Source organism: Cyrtonyx montezumae, unplaced genomic scaffold, assembly GCF_038088225.1.
Source record: "Cyrtonyx montezumae isolate F1298 unplaced genomic scaffold, pur_monq_1.0 scaffold_36, whole genome shotgun sequence".
Classification (NCBI taxonomy): Eukaryota; Metazoa; Chordata; class Aves; order Galliformes; family Odontophoridae; genus Cyrtonyx; species Cyrtonyx montezumae.
In genome coordinates, this window is record NW_027072041.1 from 7,486,942 (window position 1) to 7,506,138 (window position 19,197).

At 40.9% G+C, this 19,197-nt stretch overlaps 1 protein-coding gene across 2 annotated transcripts in view; it reads right to left on the reverse strand.

Moving 5' to 3' along the window:
* TLE1 (TLE family member 1, transcriptional corepressor) overlaps positions 1-7,717 on the reverse strand; it is a 71,194-nt gene extending 63,477 nt beyond the window's left edge. For both annotated transcript variants that reach the window (XM_065745560.1, XM_065745559.1), the window contains exons 1-4: positions 7,131-7,717; positions 6,770-6,870; positions 5,496-5,559; positions 5,363-5,407 (exon numbers count right to left, since the gene is read on the reverse strand). In XM_065745560.1, the coding sequence (XP_065601632.1) occupies positions 5,363-5,407; positions 5,496-5,559; positions 6,770-6,870; positions 7,131-7,154 (234 nt within the window). In that variant the 5' untranslated portion in view covers positions 7,155-7,717. The remainder of the gene's footprint in view (positions 1-5,362; positions 5,408-5,495; positions 5,560-6,769; positions 6,871-7,130) is intronic.
* Positions 7,718-19,197: the final 11,480 nt, after the last annotated feature.

The following is a 19,197-nucleotide window of genomic DNA, read 5'->3' on the forward strand; positions in this document are numbered from 1 at the left end:
TCCCCATGTTTGGTAATAAAGAAGACTAACTGGAGCAAAGAGCAAGTCGCTGATGTCAGTGAGAGTTGATTATACAATGTATCAGGAAGAACTCAGACTTGGGTAGATTCAAGAATGGAATTATTAAGGGATCCAATTGCTGCAAGAGGATGATTACAGACAAGTTATGCCAGACTCTTGTCAGTGGTACACTGCTGAAGAGAAGGTATGCAACAGCCACTAGTCTGTAAAAAGGTAAAATCCCAGCCAGTGAAGTAAAAAATCTTCATATCAAGTTTGGGTCAAACAGTGATACTTGTTGCCCAGAGATGTGGTACAACTTGACTTTCAAAAAATATTCAAGAATGACACTTCATAAAAGTTCAGGTTGAACCTCAGACTAACCTGTTTATAAGCACTTGAAAAGCCACAGGTTTGCAGTTGTTAACACACACACAAAAAAAAAGTACTCATTATCAGCTGTTGTTTTCCTCTAAAAGGAATCATATAAGCAACTAGAGATGTTCAAAAAGCTAAAACCTGCGTACTCCTAATAAGTGTGATGCAAAAGATGATAACAGTGTTTGACACAGCTGTCATTACATATACTAAACTCATATTCAGTGGAATGCCAACATTAGCTCTACTCAATGCTGTTATCATTTTTAAATTAGTAAGTACTGTGTAGTCCGATAAGTGAAAGTTAACATGAAATTGTTTTCAGATGCTTTCAGTGTATCCCTGTGATGATCTACCAACAAACCCAGAAGATACTTCCATTTTGCAGAGATGAAATGCAATTTATTGCTTTGCTACAGAACTAAAATGCCAGAGTAGAGATGAAAGGCAATTCAAATACTAGCCTGTCTGTTTGGTTTGTATTACAAATAGCAGAAAGAGGCATTTACCTTTCACCCCAGTAACTGCTGTGAGAGAATAAGCTTTCCTTCATCTTCCACTCTCTGCTCCAAAAATACCAGATTTTTTTCTTAACCTTGCTTGAGCCAATTCAGAAAGTGTAATAACAAATTTAGCAACTTAAGTTCTAGCAATACAAAGGAAGTCTGACAATGTCACTAGTAGAAAGAGCTTCTCATTTCCCTGCACAATCCTGCAATGAACCTGAAATCTGGCAGACCCATTCAAAAATGCATGATCTGGAAGTATTTAACATATGTAGTGTGTTTATACTGTGACATACTTTTCGATTAAGTTGTATGTTAAGTTGACATAATAGATGGTAGCTGACAATATGGTTATCTAAAAGCCACATGAAGACATATTTCACACAGTGCCCTGAATCTGTCAGATAACTCCTTACTGTCAGTCTCAAGCTTGAATGTGGTTTTAAAGTTGAGAAAGTTGAGCTCATTACTCAGGCTTTCCTCATTACTTAGGAACTCCAGTTGTAATTTAAATGGCTATACTGGTGGTACAACTGTAAACATTTAGAAATGCAGTATTTGTAGAATAAATACAATTTTTGACAGAAAAATACGTCCCAATCTTATCATTTTCTCTTTTAAAATAAAAGCAGGCTCTGCGTGTCTTACATAGCAGATCCAACTGTAAAATCCTCTTGAAACACTCAAAGCACAACATCAAAACCTTTAGGATTCATGACGTTTTTCATTTCAGTAATTAAAATGCAAGTAGAAGAAAAAAAATAATTTATCTTTAAATCCCTTTCAACAGCACAGCCATCCTACTCAGGAGCTGTAGAGAGCTAACTAAGCTTCTTAATTCCCATCCATTTAACCCACTCCTGAAGACTGATGTTCTAATGAGATATCAGTAGAAGATTCAGTCCTTGAACAAAGAGCATTATAAATGATTTCATAAAACATTCCGGACTATAACAAACATTTAATTCCTGCACAACTGGTTAGCATTATGCAGTTTAGGAGTTTGTATATTTCTCTACAAGATGCAAAGTACTGAATGACAAGTCTGCTTCAAGACAGGTCACAAAGATCACAAAATAAGCTGCCCAAAGAGAAGGAAAACCAGCTGTCACCTTCAGGATTGCAGACACTCAAATACTGTAGCAGTTTATACAGTCTGTCAGTTAGTTCAGCAGTGATGATTTCTTCTTTCTTTGGCTGCCTGCCACTGAACAAGAGCTAATCTTGCACCTGAACAATCTAGGCATTAAACACACAGGAAGTCTTATCTCTCAACTTATGACAGAAGATGACAGGGCAGCACCTCTTTATTTTCAGCATCTCTCCCTAACAGCCAAGGGCAGTAACCCTTTGAGCACAGTGTGATTTTTAACATCCAAAAGACTCTATATCTTGGCACCAGCAGTTGACACATCTGCTTTACCAGCCACGAATATCACAGTGGGAAAACCTTACTTGTGTGGTCCTCAGTTTCCTCCGTTAAATCAATCCATGACACATATGAAAATATCTGAATCAATCTTACGTATCCACAGCAAATACTCAAACTTGTTTATGTCTCAGAGACACTGTTAATCAGTAACTTTATATATCTTAAGATAATTATCTTTGAAAGTAGTACAGAAACCCAGACACAACTTCCTCTTAAGAATTAACTTCTGAAATTCTTATAAAAACAGAAATAAATCAAGAGAACACAAACCAGCCACAAGTATGTTAATGATTATTTCCTGATCTGTGTTCAGCCAGCAAGATGAAATGCAACAGCAGTACCTGGGTCTAAGCATATTGTCACAAACCTAAACACTACAAAGAGTCAAAGCTAAAGCCATGAAGAAAGCCTACCTGCAGCCATTCATTGACAGAAATGCAACATATTCAGTGTGAAAACTCTGAGGTACGGCTGCTTTTGTTTGTTGAGTTTGCCTCTGTCAAATCTGTTTATTCAAGTCCTAACTCTATTTTAGTCAAATTATAACCATGACAGATTACAGAATTAAATGAAGAGTTTAGCAACTGATGCAACTTATCAGCACAGGTCAACCTTTTCACCAGCAGGCAGACTACAAATACTTCCTTCTACTGAAGTCACCTCGCCTTTCACAGTGATGTAGATGGTACACTGCACAAGCTAACACCACTGCAGTACAATTTTTTATTTTCAAATCAACAGCCCAAGCACTCTGAAAGGCTTCACACAGGGTGAGTTCACATCCACATAGAAGGTAGGCCTTAGGAACGTTAAAGCTTGTTCAGTGGAAAGTTTCCCCATCACTGCATTTTTCAGTAACAAAGATGTTGTCAGAAATGACAATTTTTCATGTCCCCTGATGATGCCATGCTAGCATTTGGTTATAAGCCATAAAGTAGGAATAATTTCAGCCTGTCAGAAGTCTAGCTAATGCCCAGTTTCCCCCTAGAGAGAATTCCTGTCAAACGTAATGAGAGCTCCAAAGGCCCTCTCTACAACATAATGAGCACTTAGGCCATGCTGGTGATCAGCCAGCAAAAAGCATCAATTTGAGCCTGGCTGCACTCTTGGGGCTAGACGTCACCAGTTTTAATACAAATTATGATTACTATCTGACAAAAGCCTCCTCAGAACTTAGCAGTTGAAATTCAGAAGTCATTGGTGGCTTTTTTTTTTTTCTTTGTTTTTGTCTCCTGCACTCTGAGACCACCTACATACCAAACTCTAACAGTATTATGCATTCTCACTGCAGGCATCTAAATCTTTAATATGAAGGTGCTACTTTATCAGAATTGCCTAACACGTAAAAGCATAGTATCTGAGGCTCACAACCAAGGAAAACTATTTATCCCTTCAAATGCTTTTTCTTCTCTTAACTGCACACAGGGAGTAAGTGTGCTCTGTTTTCCTCCACTAGGATCAATGCAGATACAATGCTCTGCCATAAATCTTAGAAACTTCCCAAGTATCACTGCATACTGTGTAGATAATTATAGTTGCCATATATAGAGAGCATTAAACCTTTGCAATGCACAGATGTTAAGGTCAGAGTAGAAACCTTAGTTATGAGGCTCTTTAATCTCATGGGCTTAATTGATTTTACTTAAAGTTAATTCCTTGTATGTTTACTGAAGTCACCTGACTTAGTCAAGATCTTATGAAGATAACATCCATTTTGCACCAAATCAACCCCCTGTGTGGACACTGGCTTCCTCACAAGTCGTTTATTCTGAGCTTTACAACAGACTAAATATACAGAATCACAAAAATCAGGATAAAGAGGATAAGGAGGATAAAAAGTTACCTCAATGAGAAAGTATCATTCTTCTAGCACAGACTGGACAAAAAACACACCGCGGCACAGAACCAAGTCAGCCACCACTCCTACTGTTTTATCTGCCTATTCAGTGAATCACTTCAAAACAATTAGGTTGTCTAACATCCCTGCTTTTACCAGCATTTTGGATTCAAACAAGTGTAACCCTAAAAAACATTGTGGAATGCTATCTTAAATTTGTAAACAAAGTTATCCTGAAACTACCATACCACCTCACCAAATACAATATTTTTAAATGAAAACAAAATAAAAATCAAAGAGTTGAGAGTTACAAAAGAAGAATTCTACTCTGCAGTTCACTTACTTAATGAAAGCCTTTGAATATACTGAAGATCCAAAGCCTGAACTAATCAATTTACTCGCTATGCCCTAACCGGTCATCCATGCTCTTTAATTTAATGAAACAAGAATTTTAGATGAAATAGCACATACACTTCAAGAAAGAGTTGTATTGTTGCACTTTGAAATGTGTCCAACTGTGCAACTTCATCTAATGATAATTTTTTTAAGAGACCATCGATTTCTGAAAGACTTATTGTACCAGCATCTTGATGAAAAAGTGAATGTCAGCATATCTACAGAACACTTACACCCCACCATTAATGCTTTATTTGGCAGACAATGACTACTTAGTTGAGGGTCCTCTGGGCTGAGCAATCATTTAGCTTTTCTTCTCTTATGAGGTCTTTAGTGTCTTGTTCTACTTCAGCACTCTTTTTATTCACCATTATAGTGGCTGTAAGTGTGAATTTTATGGGAACTTGAAAATTCATAGTCATAACTTGAGCTTTCCAAGTCACTAACCTTTTCATACCTTTAAATGACAAGTATTGGAGCAACTATCACTACATATGCTACAAAGTCATCATCAAAGGCTCCCTCCTGCCAGCAACAAAAGAGAACCACATAGAGCACTGAATTATACTTTTAAAAACAGAGACAAGACCTTTCCTACCTCTGACATCACCTTTCAGGACCAACAGCAAGACAGCCATGTCACTAAACCTAACCTACACCACACATGACAGCAGGTAGGCATAGGCCTGCTAATCACAGCTACAAATCAGTCTATTCAGACATGCAATGCAGTCATCCGAATACAAGCACAGTAGCTACATTTAAACACAGACTGACCGCAGTTTTTGACATTTAGAAAAAAAAATGCCATACCTGTTTGTGCATTTCAATGTTTAATCCATATGACATTTCATAATACTGCAAATAAAATGAGCACATATTACTTTTTAATACTGGCTTGCGTTGTACTATATTTACTGAAATAAAGAAAAATAAGCAAGCTTACCATCACATAGTGCCTCTGCATTTCTGTCTTCTCACTTGCCAGTTTCTCACATTCCAGTTTAAGGCTACAAAATAGATCAAACTTCAATGTAACTATTATGTAATTTGTTTTGACATCCACTTACTTTATTTGTATTTTGACAAAAACGGCTAATTAAAAAACCTCGTAACTCACATGCAAACAGAGAGATAAAGGCTTAATTCATACTTCAAACACAAGGGTTGAGCAGGAAATTCAGAAGGTATTTTGTGGTGCTGCCTGAGAGCTGCTGCTGCCTCCACCGCTACACAGCCAGGCAAAGGACATGGCTGTTGGGCTGTGACCAGATCAGACACTCTCCAAAGTTCCTCTGAGCTGACAGAAGTATTTTTTCACGTAACACTCAGAATCACAGTCAAACGACACCATTTGCAGTTAGAATTACATCTCGGGCATATCTGTACCTCCTAACCTCAAGGCGCCTCCAACTTGAGTTACTTTGCCTGCAGCCGGACAGCAGTAACTCTGACCACCATTTGCTAGCAGGTTTGTTTTCAGAAATTAAAAACTGTCTGATCACAAACAGCAGCATCGCTGTAATTACTTTGACTACGGGCAAAAGCAGCAACATTCACTTTGTTTTGGTTTGTTTTTTTTTTTTTTTAGGGCCACCAGAAAGCATCCCACGGAACAATGCTGTGGAAGGTAGCCTTTTTCACTTACAGCTGCAATACCGAACACGCACAGTTCAGACTGCATTTCTAAGTAACCAGCGGCTCAGACAGGTCAAAAATCTCGAGTGAGCATCAAACCGCGATGGGAAAAGGAAGCCCCAATCACAGCCCGTTGACTTTCAGCATCGAAAGTAACACAGCTTTTTCTTCCCGTCCTGACCGCTCACAACCACAGGGGCGCAGAACCGAGAGACAAACGCCTCTTAGCGCAAAACACTCTCCGCACACAGGAATCCATTCCCTACGGGGCCCTCAGCACCTCACGGCCTCAGCAAACAATTGGTAACACTACACTACAAAGTTGCCGTCCTACCGGCCCCTTCAGCACCGCACCTCGGCGTCGCAAGAGCCAACACCGCACACAACAGAAGAGGGCTCTACCTCCTCCACCCTCCGTGCCATGCCGCCCTCCTCCCGCAACACCCGCCGCCTCCAGCCGCCCTCCCGCCCGCCCGGGGGCCCCGCACGCCACCGCCTGGACGCGGCCGCTCGCTGCAACCTCGCGCCCGGGACGGGAGGAGCGGATCGGAGCGTCCCTGGCGCGGCCCCGTCGCCGCTCACCTGTGGTACTGAGCCTGGAGGAACTGGAACTCCTCCTTGATGCGGTCCAGCGATTCCGGAATGGTAAATTTGAAGGGCTGCCCCGCAGCCTGGTGCGGCGCCTGGGGCGGACGGACCGGGAGAGAGAGAGAGGGAAAGAGAGAGAGAGAGAGAGGCACGGTTAGAGTGCGCGGACGGGGCGGGACGCAGCGAGGGGCCGTCCAGCCACCCGCCCCGTCCCTGCCGCGACCCCGGCCCCAGCCCTTTCCTCCCGCCGACTCCCGCAGTGGGGCGGCCCGGCTCCTCCCCGCCGCTCCCCGCGCCTCGGGGCGGAAAGCGCCCGCCGCACACAGGGCCGGTCCCGTCCGGCGCCGTTACTCACGGGGTGCCGGCTCTGCGGGAACATGGCTCCGTACGCGCCTCACACCGCCCCGCGGCGCTCAGTGCTCCCGCCGCGAGAGCATCCTCCGACCGCGGCCGCTCTGTCGCTGTGGCTCCGTGGGACGGGACGGGCTCCGCGAGTCGCGAGGGCGAGCAGCTGCCTAGCGGGCTCCCGGCGGGGCCGTCACAGCGAGCGGGACGGGCGGGAAACCTCCGGGGGCGGCCGCGCTGCTCCCGACCGACAGCAGCGCATGGGGCGGCCGGAGCGGGGCTCCGCGGGGGGCGGGCGAGTGGGGGGGCGGCCCCGCGGCGGCGGAGACGGCACAACAAAGGGCGGGGAAGGCCCGCTCCGCGTGGGGTCAGGCGGGCGACGGCCTCCGGCCCCGGACGGCCCCACGCCTCAGCAGCACGCAGAGCATCGCGGTCTCCTCCCCATCGTCGTTCTCCTCCTCGCCGTCGCTCTCCTCGTCCCGGCGCTGCCCCGCCGAGGTGAATGAAGTTCCTCCCGACCGAGGAGCACGGCCCTTCCCCGCGTAGGGACGCGGAGCGCGGCAGCCCCTTGGGATGCGCTCGGCGGGACGGGAGCGGCCGGGCACGATGCACCGTGCTCACCGCCCGGTCGCATTAACACGCGGTTTCACACTCCTCCGGCTAACCAGCCGCTCGGCCCCGCCCACAGCGCTCAGCGCGGGGGGAGAGATGGCGGTAGCAGCCAGTCGCCGGCCTCCGCGCCAACGTGGGTGCGTGACGCGACGGGCGTAGCGAGCCAACGGGACGAGCGCTGCTCCACCCGCCTCTCAGCCTTTCGCTGGGAAGCGTTTCTGGCGGAGCGGCGGCAGCCCTCCGTGCCGGCCAATGGGAGGGCGCAGAGTGCAGGGAGGAGGGGAAGGTCGGTTGGAAGGGGAGCGGGGAGGCTGAGCTGTCAGTCAAAGTAACGTGGGGCTGCCGGGCGGGCGGGGCGGCGGGGTTGCTTCTCGCCCAGCGCGCGGCGCCTGCGCGCATGGGGTCGCTGGGGGTGCGAAGGGGGCGTCTGGAGTGAGGGTTCGCGAGCGCGCCTCGGAGGGGGGTGTGCCGTTGTCCCTTCGGGTGCTTCTCACGGACACTTAGAGCGCATAAGAAGCCCAAAGTTTGGAGTTTGTTAGGAAACCTGGCGCGAGGCAGTAGCAAGGTAGAAGCCACGCGCAGTTGTGTGTCAAAATGGCCTCAGGATAAAGACATGGAAGCCTGCGCGCGCCCTGAGGCTGCTGGGCTCTGGGGCAGGACTGCGCATCACAGCGCACCTGTCCGTGTCCAGGCGGCCCTGCGGGTGCCTGCGTGTATGTGTATGTTTAGACAATGTTGCGTGAGCATTCACATTTGTGAATACATAGATAAGTACAGATACATTAGGACTGTTCACTGTTTTTAAAGTGAGAGTGGAAATGTCTTCGCTGTGAGGTGGTGTTTCCCAAGGTGGGGTTGTAAATCTGCCTGGCACCCCGTTTGCATAACTGAAGCTCCTCATGAGTTCTCTTCCCAGCTCTTCCCCTGTTGCCTTGGACAAGCCTGTTCACCACTTTGCTCATGGCATTGGAAAGCTTAATTAATTAATGCTTATAAAGTACTCAGATCCTCAGATGAAAGCTACCATAAACATGCAGACCATTATTATATACTTTGTGTGTGTACCTAGCAGCTATAGAGTCTGTAATAACATAACACTTACCTAACTTTGGTTGTACTGTGCTAAACCTGCTGGCACAAGTTGTTAATGAGATATTAGCAGATACGACGTTAAAACAACGCTGTGCTTTGGAACGTAAACAGAAGGGTTTTTGGTTTTTTTTTTAATAATTGCTCACCTACATGAAAGTTGAAATGCCTTGCAATCTTTATTTGTCATCATTAAAATGTCCAAGGCATGTTATAACAGAAGAAGAAAAGCTCTCTTTTCCCTGATTTATTTTAACAAGTGCTTTTTACCCCCTTCGATCCTAGAATCAGTCACTTAAGGGCATTATGAATTTTCTCAATCAAGACAGAAAAGTTGCAAAAATACCAATGATATCAAACATGGTTTTCTTTTTTTCCAAGCATAGGTAACTGACGTTACATAGCATCAACAGTAAGGAACACTATCTGATAATTAACTGATTTCTACTTTGGCATCATTAGCTGATGGAAGTACAAAAAAAAAAAATCTTGTTTGTAAGATAGGTATAAATCTGGATTATTCCCAGAAAACTTAACATCCTTACAACAGACAATACTATTGCTAGTGAAAGATAGGCCAACATTTGGCCAAGCATGTTATAAAGAGCTGTGTTGGACTCAAGGTGGTATTTTATGCCAGTTTGTTATGCCATGGTACTGTAATTACCCTACACAGTATTCAAACTGAAATAGGAACAATTGTTCTTAAATCATTATGTTGTGTTTGTTTGTTTTTTTAAAGTGTAGTAGAAGATTGCCCCCTCCCAACCCTTCTGATTAACTATCAGTTCTGCTGTGCTCTTTGAACCAGTTTTTTTTTTTTTTTTTTTTTTTTTTTCACTGTGGGAATTTTAATGTCGTGTTCTTACCTTCTGTATCAGAAGGCCTCATCCTTCATTGACTGTATACTCAAAGTTCACACCAAAAGCAGTTGGAGATGAGTGAAAAAGAGTAGTATCAGATTGTTATGGTGTTGTGATTTTTGTTATATTAAATCTAAGTTAAATCTAAAATCTAGTTTGAGTATACTGAGAAGGGTTGAGATGTAGCATCTGCTCCTGCAGGAAATGACTTATTGTCTGACTTCAGATTTATCAGTGTTTTTTTTTTCTTCACTGTTAACTGTACTATTTACAAGCAACATTTTTTTAAATTCCCCCAAACTGACACACATAATAAAAATGTTGATGGTCTTAATCTTCAAGAGTCTGTACCAGAGGGCTGGGGAACAAGTTAGTAAATTTGTGATTTTTCTCATTGTTTTACCTATATAGTCAGAGCACATCAGTGTAGGAAAAATTACAAAATTCAATAGATTTTATGCTTCTAAGTTTGATATTGAGAGATCATTGGCTTTTCAACCAAAGAGAACCAGAGAATGCCTTTTAAAATGACGTATATATGCATGGAGGGAAGAGGACTGTTCTATTTTTGCCCTTTTCAGTGTCAGAACAGCACAAGTGGAATAAAATAGCATCTGAGTCACACAGTGTACAGGACAGAGTAATGAGCAACCTGTACAGCTGGAAGAATAATAATTATTATGAGGGCATGCAAAACAATATCACTTTTAAAATATTTCTTTATTTATGAAGTGCAAATGATATGAGCAGAGTAAAGCAATTGCATTTCTAATTATTCACTATCTTTTGGCTAATAGCCATTGCATACTCTCTTTGTAATTTGATTTCTTTTTAATTAGTAGTTTTCCTTGTAGGCAAGAATGTTCTTAAAGTTGCGGAAGGTCATTTTACCATTATATCTGTATTCCCTCCCTCCTCCCATTCTTTCACCCTTAAAAATTCCCTGAGTTGAACTTAAAAAAATAAGTCAGTAGCAGATCGTGCAGCAGTAAAACCTCAAATAAAATCCAATCCAAAGAATCCCTTGTGGTTTCGCACAATATGGTAAAATTAGAGATTGCAGGAAACCAACAAAATTAAACTGGGAACATTTGAAGAGAAATGACCAGGCTTTATGAAAATGACACATTGACTGGCCAGTGTGCTTTTTTATTGACAATTTCTTTGTTGAGGCATAGATCAAAGAAACCTGCATATGTTTTCATTTTGTTCTAAGTCTAACTAGAAAATTACATCCAGATGTTTAATAGGCATTCTGTTGGTTTTTCTGCATTGATTAGATATGTTGGTACTGTTTGCTTACAAGTGTAGCCGGATCATTAGCTAATGCAAAGAAATGTTTGCAGCGAATTGCTAATTAGGTCTTTTGGAAACTCTCCATACTCAGGAACAATTTGTACGTTGGCCAGAAAAACTTGCGGTACTTGAGAAGTCGCCTTCCCTTCTGTGTCTGGGAAAAAACAGTCAGTCGCTTTCCCTAATCTTCCTTTGCCTACAGGGATTGCAGCTTGATCCCAATGGGTTGAAGTGCAAATAAATTAGAAAGAGACCACACATGCGCGTGCATGCACACACACACCAAGCTGTTCTTTCAGTCAAAATGCAGTTGCACAGTCTTAGAAAAAGCTAACCAAAATGGAGTGTTTAAAGCTAGAATGTGATAAATTTTCAACCTTCATGTTATCAAATACACAGCGTTTTTGAGCATACTTTAGAGACAGATGGGGAAGCCCTCTATGATAAATGAGTGTACTTGAATTCATTACTGTAGCACTTATAATTAAAGTAGCTCTTTCACAACTTTGCTGCTTCTGCACCTTGCTTCCAGACGAGGCACAGAGGAGGTATGCACTGATGGATGGATGGCAGGGAATAGAGGCGTGGAGACACTTTCATCTCCCATGCTTTGTTAAGTCTGAAAACGGGCCAGATCTACTACCTTTTTACAATATCCTCCAAGACATTGCTTTAGACTTCATCGTTCTGGCCGATAACCTTGGTGTCATGTCACCTTCTGAAAGTTCCTGGGCTGTGCAGCTTCTCCAGTGTGTGTGTTGGGGGAGGGGGAGTGGAGGGCAGTGTGGTTCCCCATCCTATTGTCACATGGAAATCACCACTTTGAAGTCAGTGAAAATGCTGCATGAGAAAGGATATCTCTGCGTTCGATTTGGGCTTTGTTCCATGCATGTTGGTTGTGGGTGACACATGTGTAAAACATGTGTGTACTTAATAACAAGGCTTTCCAGGCATAAGAAACTGAGTTTTAATGTCTTCTTTGAGAGTCACCTGAAAAGAAATGGCATAGATAACTGCAAGTGAACAGTACACACTTTATCTTTGACTTGCAAAATCCTAAAAGTTTTCCATTCCAGACATTATGGTACCCTAAATGGTGTCTTCTGATACTGACGATAGGCTGTTTGTTGTTTTTTTTTTTTTTTTCCTAGGATGTCAGCATTTTAGAAATAGTCTACAGACCAAAACACACCAATACACCAAACACACAGATAAATACCATTGAGACAATTTTGTGTCAGTGTTGCTTCTACAACATCCATTCCAATGAGCACAGGAAGTTTCATCTCAGAAGGAAAGCATTATTTGAGAGAGGGAGAAATGTCACCAGGAATTCTTCGTTTCAGGGTGAGAATAATTAACTGCTTGGTTCCTCAGGCGTGCTGCAGGAGCCTGGCCATTATCCTAATGTCTGTTCTCCATAAGAGTACAAAAGAAATCTCCTTGAGGAGTTAAGTACAGATGTGATGCAGAAATTTTATTCTGTGCATAATCATGACTGTTAGTCAACAGGAATTTTATTCCACTGGAAGTTGACTTTGCAGCTGTTCCTCTAATACTTCTGCCTCAATCCTTCAGAATTTGAGTTCTTGTCTACACTGAGGCTATAAGCCCCATATGAGCTGCTTTCATACCAACTTTCTGCTCCAGACCTCAGATTTCAGTCTGGTGGAGTCTAGATGAGAGCAGATTGTGCTATCCTGCTGTCTCTTCATAATGCTGATGCTGTAATGCACTGGCATGCCAGTGCCACGACATCTGCAGAGATGCTCTTCCAGCTCTGGTGGCACGCAGGCACATGGTCCATTCCCAACTTTCCTCATGTTGTCAAAGTTCTGGACTCCCATGTTTTTCCGGTAATTAATTTTTCAATGTGTCTTTTGGGATCCATTGTGAAGCCGAGAGATTTGAGATGCTGCTGGACAGGGACAGTTGAGGTAGAAGATCTGGGAAGAGGAGCAATATGCAGAGGGAGTATTTCAGCACCAACTTGATGCATCTTAACAAAACTGAACTTTCCTTTGGGGGTAAAATGAAGCCAAACCAAAACAAACAAACAAAGAACCAGCAACAATAAAACAAAACAAAAAACACCCACAACACTTGAACTTCAGGACAGATTGTAGTTACTGCTACTCACAGCATAAACAAAAAATAAGTGTCTCTTTCCTCCAGCATTGTCTTCTATTTCTCTGCTTCTCCTCATGCTCTAAACTTGCTGCTCTTCCACTTCATTTTCAGTGCAGGTGTCTCAGATTTTGTCTCAGGCAGCAAATAAGTAACCACAACCATGGTAATGGAGCATATCCATTACCTGAAAACTGAAATCATAAATTCTGTAGTTTGACATACACTTAGAGCTATCTCTCATATGGCACCAGTGAATGCTCAGATGAAATGCCCACCAAAAAATAATTGTCTTGCAACTACTGATATTAACTGATATGCTTGTAATGCTTGTAATTAGTGGCATTACAGGTGTAAAAATGGTATAAAAAAAAAAGGAAAAATGGATACAACCCTTGCAATTTGATTTATATATTGAAGTCCTTAACCAGTCAATAAGCACTGTACCCAAGCAAACCACGATATGATTACACAGACAGCAGAGTAACCACACACCAGTAATCCAAACATCTCCTCATTTACCATTTAGAAAATAAGATGAAGAGTCAAGATTAATACTCATTGTTGAGGAAAGAGCTAGAGTCTTTGAAATAACTTTTTGTTTGAAAACACAGGCCTTGTGATTAAACTGTAGATAGTCTGTAGCCTGCTAAATTGCTTGGGTGAGGAGGGGAGGACTGTGGGTCTATGTGCTGCTCTGGCTTTGGTACCTAATGTGTTTGTGCATATTCATGTGCTTGGCTACTGTGTAGGTTCAGAAACACCCTTGCAGAACTAAATCTTTGATGTTACATGACTCCCAAGCATAGTCCAGGAGAATGCCTGTGCCCTGAAACTGGCACTGGGTTGTACTTTGAGAATGAATTGAATCACACAAGTGAAATCATTACATCTTCATTCAGTTTGAGATAAAAGAGTTTGCAAAATTCATCAGTGCAAACCATGAAAGACATAGAGTAAGCAGTAAAAGCATGCAGATGTGCAGATGCACCTTTTCGTGTAATTATCTATTAAGTATTCTTATATTGCCTACATGGACAGATAGCTGTTAAGTGTCAGTATTTTGCTTTTAAATTAAGGTATTTCAAAATGAGAGGGAGGTGATTAGTCCTCTGAAGGTGGTTCAAGCTGAGAGCACTTATACTAGGGCTCTTTACATCTGCAACTGTGATGTCCTTGACAAGCAAGAACTGTATTTGGGCATTTATAGAAGCTCCTGGCTGCATAGACCATTATTAATGAGATCCTACAAGGCTGGTCACCTTTTCTGAAAGGAAAAAAAAAAAAAAAAGAAAAAATTGTTGCTTCTTAACATACTGCCAAAATGCTCTTTTTTTTCTATCTTTCTTTGGTTTTTAGCTTAAAGAAGTGAAGGAATGTTCATATAACAAAACAAAGAAACAGGTATCAAGTTTAGATATTTTCTATGTGTACTTTGAAGGGGAAATGTTACTGTCATACAGAACAATTCAGAAAATGCCATTTAATTTTCAAGTGGAAAGTATTACATACAGTGAGGGTAGTTATCTCCATTCAACTCCCTTAAAAATATTGAGGCATTTGAATCATTTAATTAATCTGTAAAGCTACTATTTTTTTTACTATTTTTTTTTACTATTTTTACTATTTACTATTTACATTCCTTCTTTATGAGCTTAATTCTTCCTGTGTTTCTTATAAAATATTATACATCTGTATGTAGACAGATGCCTGGAAGTCTATCACATTTTGCCATTAAAGTGACTAGATTTTTGTCTTTTTTTTTTATATATTTTTTAAATCATGTACTCTAGTTCAGCTAGAGGATTGCACAGATTCTTTTCATATAATGGAAATCCACTTAAAAAGCAAATTAATGTGTGGGAAGAAAAAAAGTAATCAGTTTGCTGTTCAACTTAAGGTTTGTCATAGGCTGATATAAGACCTATGGTGAGAGAAAAGGCCATCTTCTAAAACAGTTTTCTTTAAGTGGTTCACACAGAGCTCCTGCTGAAGTGGCCAGATGGTGTAGACAAGGTCACACATGTTTTTAAATAATTTTTGAATATTGTTTGGTTGTCTGCCTGCTAGCCAGCCAAACCACAAAACAAATTCTGAATCCTCAATTGAACAAAACTCCTACAAGCAAATTGACCAACAAAGCCTGGCACATTTTGCCCGTGTTTGAAAACAATAGTAATGAGAACTACATTTCCCAACCTACTTGTGTTCCAAACTGTGAGACACCACACAGAAGGCCACACAAGGGGAGAAGTTCATACAAGCAAGAGGGGGTGCAGCACAGAGACAGATGTCTTCCAGAGATTTGCTTTGAATGCAGGCTACCATATGCAGCACAGCTATAACACCTGTCTCCCTGTCCCTGCCCCACACATCACCCTCCATTATTTAATATCACAAACCAGGCTGATCTCTCTGGCTCATATAGTATGAGAAGTGCTATCAAAGCATGACATGCAAAAAATGTGAGTGTGGGCATTATAACTGTGTAGGTATGACGCTCTACATATTTGATAGCTCCCATTGACTCATCTGAGGTGAGATTTCTTCCCAGATGCCTGACACCACTAGTAGAATAATCTGAGCATCTTAAGGCATACTGTGAGTTTTTCTGCTTGGGATATGTATTGTGAACGTTCTCAGCTCCTCACTTCAACGAAGTGGAGAACTACTGGAAAGACCTACATGGGAGGTTGCAAAAATGATTAGGTACCTGGTGCATTTTTCTTATGAGGAAAGGCTGAGAGACTTGGGATTGTTCAGCATGGAGAAGAGAAGACTGAGAGGGGATCTGAACAGTGCTTATAAATATCTAGAGGGCGGGAGCCAAGTGGATGGCATCAGACTCTTTACAGCTGTACCCAGTGACCTATTGAGGAGGAATGGGCACAAGCTGGAATACAGGAAGTTCCATAACAATCCACTTTGAGGGTGTCAGTGCACTGGAACAGGCTGACCAGAGAGGTTGTGGAGACCTGCTATCTGGAAGCTGTCCTGTAGGAAACCTGCTTTAGCAGGGGAGTTGGACAAGATGATCTTCAGAAATCTGTTCCAACCCTAATGACTATGATTCTGCGAGAAGAAAAAGCAACCACTCAGAAACAGCAATCTTAACCAAACTGAAGCATAAAATTATTCTCAAACAAACTGTGCAACTGCAGAATTGTTGCTGGCTATAGACTGCTGAATTTTGAAGTAGGGAATATTTGCTCCACCTATCCAATCTTTCTTATTGTAAAGTATTTCATAATTTTGCTGTCTGGTAAATACATCTGGGACTTGTCACTTACTTGCATAGAGAAGTGCTATGATATAGTTTATGTAGAATACAGTATCAGAAAATACCTCATCAGTGTCTGTTTGACTTCCCCCTACAAAATAAATAAATAAATAAGTGAATAAATGAATAAAAGCATTTTTCTATCACTTAGACTTAGATTTTATTATTATTGTTATTTTTAATTTGATGGAATTTTTAACTTCCAGTGGATATATACTTTCAGAATTAGCTTAGTTTTTTCGCAGTGTGTAAGTGCATTATTACATCATTGAAAGAAGTTGAAACTCTGAAGTAAATCTCCAGTAATAGCAAAGGAAAAATTTATCTGAATGGTAAGTATTTGAAAAGCATGAGGCAATGGGGAATGAAGCATAATTTATCTTTAAGTGATACTTCAGGTATTTGCTTTTTGGAATTATTATTTTGTATTTTTATATGTATCTAATGAACATCACGAGGCCACAAAAATTCATAGGCTTCAATGAATCTGAATCTGAAGCTATGGGAAGAGGGGATCTGACTTGGTGAGTAAAATGTCGAGTTCATATGGTGATTAGCTGAAAGTCAAGACGAAGCGACCTCACATTTTTTCCCATCACTCTTCAAAATAATATTCAAAAGGAATTAGGATGTTTAAAATGTTGTCCTCAGATTCTGGGGAATTAAGTTGTCTTCTGGTTTCACCATTTTATACTTTCTGTTCTTCAGTATAAATTACAAACTGCAAGTGGCACCTGAGAAAGTGTTAAAATGTGGGAGGTATGGGAGTGATGTAGATAAATACAAGCAGCCTGCCTGAAGGAATACCACCTTCATTAGATCATCTGTTTTTAAATGCATCTATCTATGTAAACAGGCATATTAATGTAGCTCATACCACCATGTCAGTGCTTGTTGAATGTATTTAAATTAAATTGTAAGTATATGTTGATAGCCTAAGAGTAGTGGGGGAAAAAAAAACCTCCCTTCAGATAATTTCTGTAATTAGAAGTCTAAAAACTTAGGGAAAAAAATAACTTTAAAAAGTAGTTTCAACATAGATAAATGTTAGATATCACAAAGGATCTTAAACATTTCTCATATGACATAAAATTCTGAAATATTCTTGTGTAGCAATACTTGTTTCTTTTTTCCAGAAAATTTATAAAAAATATGACAAGTTGTATCGCTCCTTTTTCACCAAAGGATTTAATATTAACATGGAATTTAAGATGTAAAAAAGCTACCAGACTGATTCTAAAGTGTTCTCTAGACTATTTTCTTTTTATTGCCATGCTTTCCTTTCTAGCCAATCTATCCTTCTTCAGAGCAATACACTACAGTCAAATTCCTATTACAGTATAATATTCAAGTTTTCAAAAAAAATATTTATGTGGTGCTCATCTTTTTTTTTCCTTCCATGTGTAGACATAAGCACACACAAATATACTCATGCCCATATCTGTATTCACATAAATTAATGCAATGCTGATCAAAACATAATTATTGCAGAGATGGAGAGTCACCGAGATTTGTGATCAAAGTGCAGAATAGAAAAAATTATGAAGATTATCTAATCGCTAAATCCTTTAATTTATTAGATGAAGTCTGATGTGATGTTTGACATTTATAGATGAGAAACAAACAAGCTGTGAACTTATATTCATCTTTGAGCATGGTTAAACAGGAATATGAGAAAAATGTACTTATAGTCTGTGTAAAAGGGGAAGACCACAGAGTTGGCTTACATACAGCTGGCACTGGGATTGTTTGGCATGAGCAAGGTGACTACTTCTACTGTAGTTGGAACTGGACTGTGTTTTTGGAATAGGGAAGAATGACATATTAGAGAGGGTATATGGGATAGTGATATGCCTATATTTCCTCTGTTAATTTGAAACTCAAATATTATCTCTGGATATGATGCCTTTTCTAAGGCAACACTAACTCTGTTCCACACACTATTCACTTAGTTCCCATTTGCATTAATCCTGCTGCCTTCTGGAAAAGGGAAAAAGTTAGGTCTTGTTCTCCAATAGACATACACCATAATGAAAGTTAGCGGATGCATTAGAGGAATCCCATAGCTTACACCATGGCATATTCACCTGGTCATATGAAAGAGCAATAGAGTGAGTCAATACAGAGATGGTGCTGTTTCATTTATTTAGCTGTCTTAGTTTGGTCTCACAAAGGCATCACGTTGTTGTGGGTTTTTTTTAATGCATCAGTTAATATCCATGGGTTTCAGGGTAAAAACAACCTCAGTTATAAAGCTCTATTTCTTCCAGTCTTTTTGCTCCAGATTGAAAAAGATTTTTGGCTTGATGTCTAACCTACTTAGTATGAAGGGAAGTGAGAAAGTTTCTGTTAGGCAAGAAAAAAAAAAAAAAGATCATTTTTTTTGTTACATTAAAAATATTCAAATTCAAATTTGTGTTTTTGTCTGTCTGGATAAAACTGTTCATGTTTTACCAGTTAAAATTTACTTTTACTTAAATTTGTATGTGCCAGAATTATTTGAGAAGAAAGATTTAGCCAAAGTTATTAATCATTTTTATTTGCAGGTAGGCTGGGCCCAGTCCTACCCCTATCAACATTTTATTCACGAGTATCTGAATATCTGAGTGGTCTCTGTTACATAGGATATTGGTCTAGGTATGTGTCTAGTGGTTCTTTTCAGCTCAGTAAGGGCTTAAAGATTCACTAGCTGTTAACTGCCAAGAGAGCTCTCCATTTAGTGTAAAAAGAAGAATTTTGTAATTCAGAAGTGAACTAGAAAGATTCCAGTTATAATACCTGTAGGTGTTGAAGGTTATTAAAGGGAAGCA